This window comes from Myotis myotis, unplaced genomic scaffold (assembly GCF_014108235.1).
Source record: "Myotis myotis isolate mMyoMyo1 unplaced genomic scaffold, mMyoMyo1.p scaffold_m19_p_1, whole genome shotgun sequence".
Classification (NCBI taxonomy): domain Eukaryota; kingdom Metazoa; phylum Chordata; class Mammalia; order Chiroptera; family Vespertilionidae; genus Myotis; species Myotis myotis.
The window spans coordinates 214,623,641-214,640,525 of NW_023416313.1; the positions used below are offsets into that span (position 1 = coordinate 214,623,641).

Genomic DNA, 16,885 nt, shown 5'->3' on the forward strand with positions numbered 1-16,885 from the left:
TTATACTCAGAGCTCCTTGATTAAAGGGGAGGCCAGGCCCATTAAGGAAGAACTCCTCAGCATTGCCACAGTATGTAAAGTAAACTTCCTTCCAAGCATCCGTGGGCACTTAATAGGATGACTTTGACTGAGAAAAAAAATAGCCAAACTTTCAGGAATTACCAGACACAAGCTTTGAACTGACATTAATTCTTGAGCCTACAAAGTGCTGTGTTATACACCAGCAGGAGTGGGGCCTAAGGTGAGCATGTGGTAGGTGAGGATTTAGTCCAGTTGTGAATCAGGGCACTCAGGTTGTCTGTGGACCTCACCCAATTCCTGAATTTGAATAGATATACTGGGCAATCGGTAGGATCCTCTACACTGACTCTGTGTGCCATGGGGTGAGGTCATTATGACAGGAAGAACTAAGTGAAAACCCTCGAAATTCCTCTCTCTACCAAGACAATAAACCAGAATCAAAACTGCAAGCCTGACAATGCAAACATCAGTGACACCTCCAACGGCCGGCAACAGCAGGAGTGAGAATACCTGTCACGTCATCAAGACTTGCCTGCTTGGTCTGGGCTCAAATCAGGTGGATATTAAGGTTACAACTATGGATAATATGTTTATTCAGTGATGACTCTAATTGAAGTTACTCTTCCAGATGCATTCTTCTGGATCTTTCCTAGAGCACATTAGCACAGCCCCTAGCGTTTTGCATGCAGCCATTGCCTTGGTTAGTGCTGTTTTCTCCATATCAACTTGTAAGGACAACCACAAGCGGTTTGCTTTTACCTGGCTTGTATCTGTGTACACCTTCAAAGCCTTGCCTCAGGGCTATTTCAACTCTCCTGTTCTTTGCCATAATATAGTCCACAGAGATCCTGATCGTCTTGAGATTCCACAAAACATCTCAATGGTCCACTACATTGATGACATTATGTTGAATGGATCTGGGGAGCAGGAAGCAACAAGTACTTTAGATGCCTTAATAAGACATAAGCAAATCAAGAGCATGGCAGATAATCCCACAAAAATTCAGGGACCTGCCACCTCAGTGAAGTTTCCTGGGACCCAATGATCTGGACTATGTCAGGATGTTCTTTCCAAAGTGAAAGTCAAGTGGCTGTGCCCCACATCACCTATCACAAACAAAAGGAGCAAAATGCTTGGTCGGCCTTTTTGGGCAACATCAACCACATCTGAATGAGCTGCTTCTACCCATCTATCAAGTCACCTACAAGGCTTCAGCATCCAGGGGGGCCAAGGCAAGCTGATTTCCCACTGGGCCTGATGGCCCAGCAGCTCCAATGATGCTCAACGTGTCTGTGGTAAACAGGGGAGCTGCACGGAGCCTCTGGAAGGCCACCAAAGGAGAATCACACTGCAGAGCTCTCAGATTTGAGAGAAAATGCATGCCCTCCTTTACAGATAAGTATTTTCCTTTTGAGAAGCTGCTTCCGGTCTGCTACTAGAACTTGTTAGAGAGTAAATGCCTAACTATGGGATACAGGTGCCTGTGTGTCCAGAGCCTTCCTATCCTGACCTGAAAGTTTTGTGACCAACCTAACCACAACTGGGTGTGCACAGCAGCAACCCATCAGGTGGGAATGGAGTATGAAAGACCAGGCTTGGACAGACCTGGAAGTTACAAGTAATCTGCATGAACAGGTGCATCAGAATCCTTCAACAATAATTCTCACTGCAATGCCTCCTCTCTCTCTCTGTCTATACCTCTGGCCTCATAGGTATTCCTTCTCATCAGTTGGCTGAAGAAGAAACAAAACTTAGCCAGGTTTACAGATGCTTCTACACAGTATGTTCGTACCCATCTGAAAGCATTGCAACTCCATGCAGGGGTGACCCTGAAAGATGCTCTGCCCAGACAACAGCCTTTGGCCTGGGTGCTTTTTCTCTAAGCAGTGATCCTGCCATTCAGCCCTGGCCTGTGCCCTCCAGCAAGCTTTACTTCCCCAGTGAGCATGTGCACTGTCCCACTGAGGCCTGCAGCCGCCAGCGAGCTTCCTCACCACGGACAGACCGTGTTCTGATGGCAGCCACACCTTTTCCAATCTAGGTCTGAATCTCCATCACGTTCTTTCTTCATTCCCTCTCCCCAGCTAACTAGGGCTAGTGTCTGCCTTCTACTGTGGCTGCTTTTATAGCTTTTTCAGTAGGTAACCACATTTTACTAATTAACTGTTCTTTTTATTAAATTTTCCCAGTTCAAATGACTAGCATGGTCTCTGTGTTATGACTGAACAATGACTGATAAAATACCTGAAGTGGGAGTGTACACATGAGAAAAGGAAGGCCAGGGAGAGAACCCCAGAAGCAGTTCTGCATGTAGAGAGTGGGAAGAAGAGGCAGGACCATCAGAGGAAACAAAGAAAGAAGGCAGTGAAGTAGAAGGGGGAACCTGAGCCAAGTGAGGAACTCATTTCAGAAGAGAAAGAAGGAATAATCCATTACATCAAAATCTAGCTGTAGGTGATTAAGATGAGGACTGAGAGCTGACCAGGAGATTGGCAGCAGGCTCAATGGACCGGCAGAGATAAAAGCCTAACTGCAGTGGTTTGTGACGGGAGTATTGGCTACTGTGCTCTGAGGAGCTCTGCCACAAGGAGGGCGGTGGTGCGGCCAAGCATCACAGATGCATTTTACTCAACCCTATTCAGCTGGCTGGGGACAGAATACAGCAGGTGGGAAGTTGAGTTTAAGTAAAGATTAATGTAACAAGAATCCTTAAAAACTAAAACAAAAACTCCCCAGGGATCAAAAATAAAAAGGGAGCAGGAAACAAAAGCGATAGAATAAAGTCATATATTCCCGAGGGCAGAAGAGACTAGTCTTGCCTCAGCACCTCCTGAGTAAAACTAGAATTTTTGAGGAGCTATATACTCATTGTATTCATATAATACTGGTTTCCAAATTTGATGTTAATTTTAAGTTCCAAAATACCAGTAGTGAAAATGTAGTACCATTATTTCCAAATTTAAAAATATTCTGATATCTGAATCATTAGCATCTTGACACATGTGGAGTTATATACTATATTAAGTTTTTAAAATTCAACATGGGTTATATAAAGTACGCTTCTTTAGTTTCTTCCTTCTCTCACGTTTTATAGAGAAAAGTCAACTAAGCAACGTTTCGGCTGAGAATAATTCTTACTCTACTCCAAAGACTTTGTGAAGTGGAACATTGGTTTCCTAGGGCTGCCATACAAAACCACCACAAACTGGGGGTGCTTAGGACAACACAAGTCTATTCTCTCGCAGTTCTGGAGGCTAGAACACCCCAGACAAGGTGCTGGCAGGGCCACGCCCCCTCGGAAAGCTCTAGGAAAGACCCTTTCTTGCCTCTTCCTTGCTTCTGGAGGTTGCCGACAGTCACTGCTGCCCTTGGCTTATAGATGCCTCACGCCTCCATTTCTGCCTGCCACTGCATGGCATTCTCCTGTGTGTCTGTGTCCCTACGTCTTCATGTAGCCCTCTCACAAGGACACAGCCACTGGACTTAGAGCCCATGCTGCTCCAGTGTCACCTCCTCTTACCCTGACTGTATCTGCAAGACTCTATTTCCACATAAGGTCACATTCACAGGCACTGGGGGTGGGGACTCCCACATATCTTTTGGGGGAACACAATTCAACCCATATTAGATATAATAACAATGAATTAGAATTTCCTTCCATCAATCATAAATCTAAAGACAAAGAGGATTGGAAATGCTTTCTCTGAAACAAACATAGCTTACTATCAACAAAAGAACTACATACTCTAGTTTCCATGAAAAAAAAAAGTTATTAAAAAAATGTCCTCGAAGCTATCACAGAAGAGATCATGTTATATGAAGATGAAAGAGAAAATTTATAACTGGGTTAACTCGATTACTTATGTTTACAAATTCTGTATTTAAATATACTATTTAGTTTCATTGATTTTTACTTTCATAACTTTTGTTTTGATTTGTAAATAACTTAAGAAATAAAATACAAATATTTAATTACATAATTTGTGTGTGTGTGTCAAAAAATATCCTCCAAATACCTGTATTGTCATTTTGCTCCAGAAATACAATCCCATCTCAAGGGAAGAACAGACTTAAAGAAATACAATCCTATCTCAAGGGAAGAATAGACTTTAAAAAAATGTGCCTGGCAGAAAAGAAAGACATAGATGTGTCTACCCTGGCCTGGGTGCTAGAGGAGTTGAAAAATCATACTTGAGAATTCACGAACAGGGGTGGCTTGTGTAGATCATAGATTTGAAGCTATAATATTGACATGATCTAAGCAATCCCAGTCAAAGAAATTAATTGTTAGTAGTTCTGGATGGTAGCACCCCAGGCACGTGGCAGAAGAAAATGCAAAATCTCCAGAAGAATACACCTTCAATTCAGACCTCAGAGGATTCCCACAGGTAAAGAAAGCAACCAAACATGAACGTAAAATCCAAATTTTCAAGCACACAAGAAAATGGACTGCCAGGATGGAGTCAGCAGGAAAATAATCTCAAAACAGCATAAAGAAAAACATAGCGTGGTCAGATCTGCAAGGCTGTCAAGTAATTAGATTTAAAAAAAATATATGTTTTTATTGACTTCAGAGAGAGGAAAGGAGAGGGAGAGAGAATCATTGATAGGCTGCCTCCTGCATGCCCCCTAGTGGGGATCGAGCCTGAAACCTGGGCATGTGTCCTGACCTAGAATTGAACAGTGACCTCCAGGTTCACGGGTTGACACTCAAGCACTGAACAACACTGGCTGGGCAAATAACTACATTTTAGATTTTTTATCTGATTAGATAAGATTAAAGGCATAAAGGAGGAAATATAAAATATAAGGAATAATATAAAAAATCTAAGGCAAATATGAAAACACACAGAAGTCCTAAAAATGAGAATTATCAGAATTAAATACAGAATGGGTAGGTAAAATAGATGGTGCTATAAAAAAAAATGTCAGAGCTAGAATAAATATCTTAAGAAAATTTCCAACCATAAAAATTCTAGAAGAATCCAAAGGCAACAAAATCTCAGACATATGCCGAAGCAATTTCTTCACTGATACAGCTCCTAGGGCACTTGAAACTAAAGAGAAAATGAACAAATGGGACTACATCAAAATAAAAAGCTTCTGCACAGCAAAAGAAACCATGAACAAAACAACGAGAAAACCCACTGTGTGGGAAAACATATTTGCCAATGTCATATCTGATAAGGGCCTAATCTCCAAAATTTATAGGGAACTCATACAACTTAACAAAAGGAAGATAAACAATCCAATCAAAAAATGGGCAAAGGACCTAAATAGACACCTTTCAAAAGAGGACATTCAGAAAGCCAAGAGACATATGAAAACATGCTCAAAGTCACTAATCATCCGAGAGATGCAAATCAAAACAACAATGAGGTACCATCTCACACCTGTCAGACTGGCTATCATCAACAAATCAGCAAACGACAAGTGCTGGAGAGGATGTGGAGAAAAAGGAACACTTGTGCACTGCTGGTGGGAATGCAGACTGGTGCAGCCACTATGGAAGACAGTATGGAGTTTCCTCAAAAAACTTCAAATGGAACTACCATTTGACCCTGTGATCCCACTTCTAGGAATATATCCCAAGAAACCAGAAACACCAATCAGAAAGGATATATGCACCCCTATGTTCATAGCAGCACAATTCACCATAGCTAAGATCTGGAAACAGCCTAAGTGCCCATCAGTAGATGAATGGCTTAGAAAACTGTGGTACATCTACACGATGGAATACTATGCTGCTCTAAAAAGGAAGGAACTCTTACCATTTGCAACGTCATGGATGGAACTGGAGAGCATTATGCTAAGTGAAATAAGCCAGTCAATGAAGGAAAAATACCACATGATCTCACTCATTCATGGATAATAGAGACCACTATAAACTTTTGAACAATAATAGATACAGAGGCAGAGCTGCCTCAAACAGATTGTCAAACTGCAGCGGGAAGGCCGGGGAGGTTGGGGGGGCAGGAGGTAGGGGGGTAAGAGATCAACTAAAGGACTTGTATGCATGCATATAAGCATAACCAATGGACATAAGACACTGGGGGATAGGGGAGGCTAGGGGACTGTCTAGGGCGGGGGGATAAAATGGACACATATGTAATACCCTTTGTAATACTTTAAGCAATAAAAAAATAAAAATAAAAATAAAAAAATAAAATTAAAAAAAAAAAGAAAATTTCCAGAACACTACACAGAGAGACAGAAAGAAAATATGAAATTAGCCAAGACATAAAATAATAGTGTAGAAGTAAAAAATAAAAAGTCTATTAAAAATTCAGGTTTGATTATAATTAACAGCTGAAGCCAGGGGATAAAAATTTCTAACAGGAACTTTCCAATACACCATTATTCATATACGTATAAAAGGCTAGCAAATATTCAGAAAGTATTAACACACATCAAGAATATGGGCATTATTCATGCTGCATGTTCAAACTTCTGGTTATTCTATAACTAGTTACTATAAAATTGAATTATTTGTTTGGCAAAATTCTCATAAGGTGGTCTACATTAACTATAATGACTTTTAAAATAAAATGTTAAACCTCAGGACCATAACTTCAGTAATTTTGTTATAATTAACTCAACCAGTATAAAACCATACATATCTCTCTGCAGTTATAAAAATCCACCTGACTTTCTCTTGGATCAATGATGACATTTTTAAAAAGTGGAGAAGAATATGTAAAAACAAAAATACAGAATCATGACTCTCCTCTGCAATCCTAAATAATAAAAGCATAGTATGCAAATTGTCCCCTCAACTGGGAGTTCATCCAGGAGTTCCAGCAGGGGGTGGGGCTGGCTGGGGGAAGGGAGGGAGTCCCCGGCCAGCCGCTGGCAGCCTCTAGGGACCCTACTAGTGCACTGTGCACTGGGCCTCTAGTCTAATATAAAGATCCAGTCCTAAAAGGAGCCAGTACTTCTGGCAGACAATTCTTCAGGACTTATACAAGACATAAATCCATAGAGTTAGGAAGCACGCCAAATCCTAAACAGAATACATTAAAATAAAATGCATACATTCATGATTTTATTAAATTACAGAATTATACAACAAAGTAAAAGAGATAGTAGAAACCAGAGGGATTATAACTCTCAACTAAAAACTCCAGAAGCAGTTAAATTAACATTTAAGAATGAAAGTAAAAAATCATCGCCAAAGCCGGTTTGGCTCAGTGGATAGAGCGTCGGCCTGCGGACTGAAGGGTCCCAGGTTCGATTCCGGTCAAGGGCATGTACCTGGGTTGCAGGCACTTCCCCAGTTGGGGATGTGCAGGAGGCAGCTGATCGATGTTTCTCTCTCATCGATGTTTCTAACTCTCTATCTCTCTCCCTTCCTCTCTGTAAAAAATCAATAAAATATATTTAAAAAAAAAAAAAATCAAAACATGTTCAGACTGTAGAGTACTAAGGGCAGGGTGGTGGCAATAGTCCACCCTGAGTGGCAATGCATTGCCTAATGAGAATTTAAAACAACAATAATAAAACTGAATAAAAAGAGTTTGCTTTTTAAGAATTGTGATGTCAGTTATAAAATACTTCAGCTGCCAGAATGGACCACTCCCACCAGTCTGTTTTTACTATGCCACTGAGTTGGACAAAGGAAGCTGAAGGAATTTCCAACAAATCTTTATAGAAAAACTCTAAGACTGTATTTTAGGAAGAAAGAAACTGATACAAGAAAAAAAGTCTGAGATATAAGAAAAAAAGGTGAACAAAGAAATGTATAAGCATAGATAACCTAAGTAAACTCTGACTGCCTAAAACAATAATATCCAATTGAAGTGGATTAAAAAACCCAGAAATCCTAAAAAAATAAAAAGTAAAACTACCATATAATCCAGCAATTCTACTCCTGAGTATTTACCTGAAGAAAGCAAAAACACTAACTCAAAAATATGTATGTACTCCTCTACTCACTGCAGCATTATTTACAATAGTCAAGATATGAAAACCACCAAAGGGTCCACTGATGGGTGGATGGATAAAGAAAATGTATCTCTCTCTCTCTCTCTCTCTCTCTCTCTCTCTCTCTCTCTCTCACACACACACACACACAAACACATACACACACACACACAATGAGCTATTATTTAAATAGCCATCACAAAGACTGAAATCTTGCCATTTACAACAACATGGATGAACCTTGAAGGCATTGTGCTACTAATACTAAAGTAAGTGAGACAGAGAAATCCAAATACCATACGATCTCCCTTACATGTGAAATCTAAAACAAACAACAAACCCAAAGCTTATAGATACAGAGAACTTGGGGGTGGGCAAAATGGGTGAAGGAAGTCAAAAGGTACAAACTTCCAGTTATAAAATAAGCCATGGGGGTGTAATGTACAGCATGGTGACTACAGTTAATAACATTGTATTTCATATTTGAAAATTACTGAGATAACAGACCTTAACGATCTCAGCACAATAAACAAATTTTTGTAACTCTGTATGGTGATGTATATGTTAACTAGATTTATTGTGATCATTTTACATTATATACAAATACCAAATCACTGTATATCCAAAACTAACGTAATGTTATATGCCACTTATACTTCATTCAAAAAAAAGAAAGAAAATCTGATGGGTGTTAAAACCAAGTATGGTCCAAATTTGACTAATCAGGACTTCCTAGGGCCCTGTGAAGAAAAGAATATTTGGTAACACGGTTTTTCTGTGTACACAGAAGTGTGACTGTGGTTTTGGAATCCGTTTTAACTTTTCACATTTATAATTCAGTGGTACAGAACCACTGAAATATTTGGTAATTCTCTCTAATTCTTGCCAACAAACAAACCACCAAAGAATGAGAAGGCTGCACATCAATAACTTTAAAAAAAGGAAGTACAGTGGCTGGAGTTCAAGTGTTCTGGAGATTGTGATTAGCCTCAGATTTTGTTAAGGATACATGTTAAATATTTAACAGTAACCCTAGAAGAAGAGGACAGACTCTGTAACTTTTAAGTTAGTAGAAGGAAGTAAATTAAATGACTAAATTACAAATTCATGTTACATAACTTCAGCAGGCCCTTAGTACATCCAGACAGATCCTGCCCTTCATCTACTGATTCTATCACATTTCTAACTTTTTCAACCAGCGTTCCGCCTATAATTATCCTCATACTATAAAATACCATTCCCTACCACTTTACTAAAATATCTGAAGCGCTCTGTAGATCCTCATCGGCCCTCAGCTGATAGAAACACCATTGCTCCATCAACTGAACCCTCTGCCTCTCTACCCCCCGATAGGCCAGCCTCATTTACCTCCTACAAATGTGCTCAGTTCTGTTTCACCCTAAAATATCCTCCCATCAACTCTGCTACTCCTTTTTTAAATATATTTTTTATTGTTGATAGTATTACAGATATGTCCCATTTCCCTCTCTGCTACACCTTTTTAAGTTAAGGCATTCTTTCTTAGTTTTTAATTCTGAATTACACATACTCCCCAGTCATAAAGGGTAGAAAGCTTAGCTTCTGTTTCTTCCTATATTCTTTCTTCCAACACAAACCAGCTGAAAACTGGCTCAGGATAGGCATGAGCACAGGAGGTCCCATAAAGCAAAGACTGGGTATAATTAATTTTGTTTATATAGCATCATGATCAAGTGGACATAGACTGGATATTCAGTCTTTTATAATATACTGACCATTGCTTTCTTACATCTGTGAGGGCTATAAAAATTGTGACCACTTACTCTATGTTCAAGTCTGAGAGCCTCTTACCCTTTTTCAGTTTCCGGACAGCCAGCATACAGTGACTAGGAGAGAGATCCCATATTCTCAAGGTTTTGTCATCACTTACAGTAGCACAGATGGGCAGATAAGGATGTGTGGCCAAACCCCACACTTCTCCTTCCATGTGTCCCTATATAGAAAACATAGTTAAGATAAATTTAACCTAAAGCTATGTGGATTTAGAAAACAACGAAAGACAACTTTTGATAATATGTGATAATGATAGAACAATGAATAATGAGTAAGTCTACTAAAACTTTTCTCTTTATCTTCGGAATACACTATAAAACACCTTTGTAACAACTTTATCTCCACAATTACAATACAATCAAGCTACTGTGAAAAGTAGCTTAAAATCCTAGAACATTCACTGGAGGAAGAAAGTAGAACTTGGCTGCCCTCGAATGTTAATAAAGGCCACGTAGGGGGAACAGCCTGCATGACAGAGTAAGGAGTTCCACAGACCTCCTCACCAGTAAATGTGGTGAAAATAATAGCAAAAATACACCACACATTTCAGGTCTCTGGATATGGTTCCAAGGAAAAGCAACAAGTGAAGCAACATTTACTCAGAAAACTGAGATGAACAGTGAGCGTCTGCAGTATTGGAGCTGAGACCCATCCTCTTCTCCCTCTTCCTAACTCACTGATGTTGAAGCTCCACAACAGACAAGGAAACCAAGGACACTCCCTCTCCTATTCACCAGTTATTAGTTAGAGGGTATCTTCCCAGAAGGGGCAGGTGCCAGCATTTCTCACCCTGCCCCCAGTATCTGCTACTGATGCAGGTGCTGCTGAGAGGTGGGATCGCCCCTCTTCTGCCCACCCTCACTCTGAAATGTTGCCCTACCCCAGCTGCAGTGCCCCTGAGCATACTGAGACCTCAGTGTCAACCAGTAAGACCTGAAGTTATTGCGCGCGCGCGCGCGCGCACACACACACACACACACACACACACACCAAGCACTCATCTTCTAAAGGAAAGAGCACTCCATTGTCCTCGCCCTCAACTCCAGAACCTTGGATAGAGGTTTTGACTGCGGTGAGAAGAAAGCCATAAAAGAGCTTCTAATCTCTTCTCAAAGGACCTGATGTTATTTACTGCTAATGTGGAAAAGTTCTGGCCTAGAGGTGGTCTCAAAAACGATGGAGGCAGCAGGTGGTGATAAAATGTAACTGGCAGACTCCAGGGACATACAGACTAAACCGAAAGTCAGCTAGCTTATCCAAGAGAAGCTGGGAAAACTCAGGGATAGCTGAGAGGAGACTGCTTAAAAAGTAAAAAAATAAAAAATAAACAACAACAAAAAAAATCCCACGCTAACCTAGGGAACTATTCCTTTTAAGAAGCCTGAATTTAATTGGTTTAGTCTGTGGGGCAATTTATGTTCCAGGGAAATGTTGAAGACAGTAGAGCCTTAACGGCTGGTGGTGTTCAGGGAAAGAGACCTCCAGAGGAAAGAACACTCCCCCAATCATTGTATGAAGCCAGTATTACCCTAATACCAATACCAGATAGACACTACGAGAGAACTACAGGCCAATATCCCGTATGAAATACTGGCAAACTAATTTCATTATAGAATGATACACCACAACCAAATGGAATTCATACTAGAAATGCAATGGTTTAAAATCTGAAAACCAATTAACGTAATACATCATTATCAATAAAGTAAAAAATCAAAACCACATGATAATTTCGATAGAGAAAAAAGCATTTGACAAAGACTTTGGAGAAAAACTTGGAAGAAAAGAATAATTCCTCAATCTGACAAGGGGCATCTCCGAAAAATCCATAGTTAAAATTGGAGTTAATGGTGTGAGATTGGAGGGGTCCTCCCTAAAATTAGGAACACGACAAGGATGTCTGCTCTCACTACTTCTATTCAGCATTTGCAGAGAGTCCGGCCACTAATTAGGCAAGAAAAAGAAATAGGCATCCAAATTAAAAAGGGGGAAGTAAAACTATCTCTATTTGCAGATGACACAATCTTGTGTACAGAAAATCCTAAAAAAATCCACTAAAAAACTATTAGAACTAATAAATAAGTCACTTTAATAAAATAAATATGGGACTTGCACACTGAAAATTATAAAACACTGTTGAAAAAGTTAAAGATCTAAGTAAATGGAGAAATCCCATGTTCATGGATTACAGTACTTGATATTGTTAACAGGCACACTTCCCACACTGATCCACAGAATTCTGCAGCTACTAATATTGCTGTCCATACTTTTTGGTATATATATACACGAATACTCCTATTGTATACATACATAGCTACACTTTTAATTACTACAGTTTTATATTTATTTCTAGCATGAAGAATTTCTCAAAAATTTCTTGACCACTTTAAAATATTTTTTAAAGTCTCAGAGTCTGTAAAAAAATTTCATTAGGATTTAGATTATGATCATACTGAATTTGTAATTTACTCAGTTCTTTTATGTCTTTAGTAAAATTGTATACTTTTCTTAATACAGGCCTTGCATATTTTTACCGGTATTTTTTCCTGATTATCTGTATAGTTTTCTTTATGAGTACCCTTTTTGTTTCATATTTTCTAACTGGTTATTGCTAATATATAGAAATACTATATTGATTTTTATGTGTTGATTTTGCACATAAGTTCTTAATAAGTTCTACTAAATTTTCAGTTTATTCTCTTGAACAGTCAATGTATAGGGTTATAATTTCTGCAAATATTGACAGTATTGTTTCTAACATACCTTTTTTTTTTATTTTGTTTGTTTTACTAAACTTGCTAAAACCCAACACAGAGTTGAACAATAATGGCGAGAACTGGTATCCTTATCTTGTTCCTAATGCATAAGAGTATATTTGAAACCTTAAACTCTATAATAAATATAAAAATATTAGGGTGTCATTTTATAATTATGAAATTATGTGTGGGTGTGTGTTTTAGTAGTTCCATCTATGGATTCATCTGTAGAAGTGTACTTATGTTATTATTTTCCAAGAAATCATAAACATGTTAAACTCCACGACGCCATCATCTCTTTACTTCAATGGAATATGATGTGACTAAAATTAACGTATAAGACATGAAAGTTTGACAGTTAATTTAATATAAAATATGTTATTTGCTTATAAATTCTCTTTGGTACATCAGGATAGTATATTAACATTGAAGTATGTGCAATATTCTCATTTACGTATCCTCTTTGGTATCTTAACAGGAGTGAAGTGAGAGTTAGAGAAAAAAAAAAGTCTGTATTAAGAAAGAACATAATTATTCTTACGTGTAAAAGGCAAACCCAAAATTGGTGTTACTGTATAGAGTTGCATGAGGACAATTTTTCATTAGGGTAAATCAGCGATTTTCAATCGGTGCGCAGCAAGGATGTTTTAGAACATGCAATACCTGACCATTTAGTCAGTGACACTGACCTCTTTTCCCTTGGACTGTCAAATAAAAAAAATGACAACAGCCAACACAACAATAGTTATCCTGTGTGAATGAAACAAAATTATTCTTATTTTTTTTGTCAGATTGGCAAAAAACATATTTCTTGGTGTGCCACAGAATTTTAGTAATTAGTTTATGTGTGCCATGAGATGAAAAAGGTTGAAAATCGCTGGGGTAGAGCCTACCTCACTTAGTGTATTTTATGCTGTCAATTTATTTCCCTCCCTACTTTTCAAAAAAAAAATAATACATATTGAAAACGTACATGTGAAAAATTAGTACAGCATTCCCTGCTGTTTCATTTTACATTTCTACCACACACATTTTTATATTTCTGAATTTTAAAAAATGTTTTTATTAATTTCAGAGAGAGGAAGGGAGAGAGATAGATACATCAATGATGAGAGAAAATAATCAATCAGCTGCCTCCTGCACGCCCACTACTGGGGATGGAGCCCGCAACCTGGGCATGTGCTCTGATGGGGAATTGAACTCGACCTCCTGGTGCCTGGGTTGTTGCTCAACCACTGAGCCAAACCACCAGGCATATATTTCTAGATTTTTTGTTTTATTATTGACATACAGGGTGGGGCAAAAGTAGGCTTATAGCTGTGAATACACAAAAGTTTATTCTTGTATTATTATTTATTATGAAATTTTCCATACAAACTACGGTAAACCTACTTCAGCCCCACCCTTCATTTTCTTTTTTTTTTTTTTCCTTTTATTTTATTTTTTTTAATTAAATCTTTATTGTTCAGATTATTACATTTGTTCCTCTTTTTTCCCCCCATAACTCCCCTCCTCCCAGTTCCCGCCCCACCCTCCGCCCTCACTCCCCACCCACTGTCCTCATCCATAGGTGCACGATTTTTGTCCAGTCTCTTCCCGCATCTCCCACACCCCTTCCCCCCCAGGAATAGTCAGTCCATTCCCTTTCTATGTCCCTGATTCAATTATAATCAACAGTTCATTCTGTTCATCAGATTATTTATTCACTTGATTCTTAGATTCACTTGTTGATAGATGCATGTTTGTTGTTCATAATTTGTATCTTTACCTTTTTCTTCCTCTTCCTCTTCTTAAAGGATACCTTTCAGCATTTCATATAATCCTGGTTTGGTGGTGATGAACTCCTTTAGCTTTTCCTTATCTGTGAAGCTCTTTATCTGACCTTCAATTCTGAATGATAGCTTTGCTGGATAAAGTAATCTTGGTTGTAGGTTCTTGGCATTCATCACTTTGAATATTTCTTGCCACTCCCTTCTGGCCTGCAAAGTTTCTGTTGAGAAATCAGCTGACAGTCGTATGGGTATTCCCTTATAGGTAACTGAGTTTCTTTCTCTTGCTGTTTTTAAGATTCTCTCTTTATCTTTTGCTCTTGGCATTTTAATTATGATGTGTCTTGGTGTGGTCCTCTTTGGATTCCTTTTGTTTGGGGTTCTCCGCGCTTCTTGGACCTGTAAGTCCATTTCTTTCACCAGGTGGGGGAAGTTTTCTGTCATTATTTCTTCAAATAGGTTTTCAATATCTTGCTCTCTCTCATCTTCTGGCACCCCTATAATTCTGATGTTGGTACGCTTGAAGCTGTCCCAGAGGCTCCTTACACTATCCTCGCATTTTTGGATTCTTTTTTCATTTTGCTTTTCCGGTTGGGTGTTTTTTGCCTCCTCGCATTTCAAATCATTGACTTGATTCTTGCGCTCCTCTGGTCTGCTGTCGGGAGTCTGTATAATATTCGTTATTTCAGTCCGTGTATGCTTAATTTCTAGTTGGTTCCCCAATATAAGATCGAGGGTCTCATTAGTTTTCTTGTAGATCTCATTAAGTTTATCGGCGGCTTCTAAACAGTTCTTGAGAGACCTTAAAAGTGTGGTTCTGAACTCTATATCTTCCATTGACAATTTTGTCCTGTTTCTTTGTCTCCGCATTTTGTTATGCTTCCTCGGTGCACCCCCTAGTGGTCTTTGTTTGCAGTCTTATAGTTAAATCTTGATTGTTGTAGCTAATTCCAGGGAGGGTTTGACCTCCAGGCCAAGTGGCTATGAGAATCAGCTGTGTCAGCAGTGAGAGAACTTCTGTCCTCTAGGGAGGTGCTAATCTAGCCTTTGCCTGAGGCTATCCGGCAAATGCCTCTGTGCAGGGCTTGGGCGGGGCGGGTTGCACAGGATCAACAGGGTGGGCCGGGGAGAACAGTTATGGCGGCTCTCAGTCCTGTCCCCAGGGGCTCTGCCTCTCTGAGTTCCAGCAACTGCTGCAAAGCTCGGAGAGAAAGCTGCACTCGCTCTGACCGAAGCCAGACAGTCCCGCTTCTCCCGTTTGAGTCTGGGTCGCTAAAGACTCGCTTGTATCTGGAGCTCAGAGTCTGCGACTCCCTCCCGATTGAAAACGCCAACCGCGCCCTCCACCGCCAGCCCGCTCGCGCACTCCGCACCTCAGAATTTGACTTCAGCACTGCGCCTCCTCTGAGTGTCCGTATGCGTTTCTCTTTCCTCCTAGTTGTAGGACTTCCACTCAGCCAGCATTGCTGTGGTTCTGGGTGATGTCCCTTCCGTTTTTTGGTTTCACTTTTGAAGTAGTTGTTCAAAGCAGCAAACTCCGGCGTTAACCTATGCCGCCATCTTGGTTCTCCCCCACCCTTCATTTTCACTGATGTTTTTGGCAGTACATTTTTAGCATACATTCATTTTTAAGTTTTCTAAGTTAGAAACTTGAGAAAGAATGAAGTGAACTGAAGTTTCACAGAAAAACAATGGCCATAGGTTCAACAAATATACCTCAAAGAAATAAAATTAAACATGAAATAAATGCACTGGGTTAAATTAACTAAACTGTTTTTTCTTTCCATGGGTTTGTTTTACAATAACAAATTACTTAAAATATTGGTTATTATCCCCATGATATCATGCACATTTATTTACTGAAGCTATGCATTTAGCTATAATTAAATGTAAATTTTTTGATATATAGTAACATTAACAAATATTTCTCCAATTAATTTAACATCATTTTCACCACTATCAACTTAGGCTCTTAGGTATTGTATCAACTGTATATTAAGGGATAAAAAGCATATTAACATTTAGGAAATTACCTGAACCAGAAGTGTTATTGGGCCACTTTTATCCACTTCTAGTATTTCACCATTCTTTGTGCCAACTAAAATATGACCATGTCCTAACGATATGGCACGTATAGATGGGTTATCTTCCAAGAGAAGACCTGAAATGTTAAATGTAGATGTTCCTCTAGGTATCAATTAGAATAGTACAAGGCTATATAGTATATTGCTAATGATACTATTCTGACAATGAAAATCACATTACAAGGTTGCTTTCTCCTATATTTTAAGTATTCTAATAAATGCATTGCATGTTCCCCATTCAATTTACTAATCTCAAATGCAAGTACCACCTATATACTACAAATGTATGATTCTATATAATCCCAGATCCCCTACTATCATTCTGATAACTGTTTCTTTTCCCTTTATATCTGTACCTCCATATCCACCTTCTGACCCTCTAAGAGCATGTATAATATTCTGGTTAGTAATTTTAATTCAACTCAATTTCAGATGAATCCATTTGTGTTTACTGTGTCCTAAGGCAGGCTTCAGAAATACCTGGGTAAACATGATAGAGCCAGCTCCTGCCCTCACAGGG

At 39.0% G+C, this 16,885-nt stretch overlaps 1 protein-coding gene across 14 annotated transcripts in view; it reads right to left on the minus strand.

Moving 5' to 3' along the window:
- The window catches only part of EML5 (EMAP like 5), a 111,060-nt gene that overhangs the window by 47,670 nt on the left and 46,505 nt on the right, over window positions 1–16,885 (minus strand). For 13 of the 14 annotated variants that reach the window (XR_004968428.1, XM_036314886.1, XM_036314874.1 and 10 more), the window contains 2 exons: window positions 16,315–16,442; window positions 9,775–9,916 (listed from right to left, as the gene is read on the minus strand). Coding sequence is in view for 13 of the 14 variants with exons in the window: in XM_036314886.1 (XP_036170779.1) it covers window positions 9,775–9,916; window positions 16,315–16,442 (270 nt within the window). In the remaining variant the exon portion in view is untranslated. Of the gene's footprint in view, window positions 1–790; window positions 939–9,774; window positions 9,917–16,314; window positions 16,443–16,885 lie in introns of those variants that run through there. The other variant, XM_036314960.1, reaches the window with a different exon arrangement.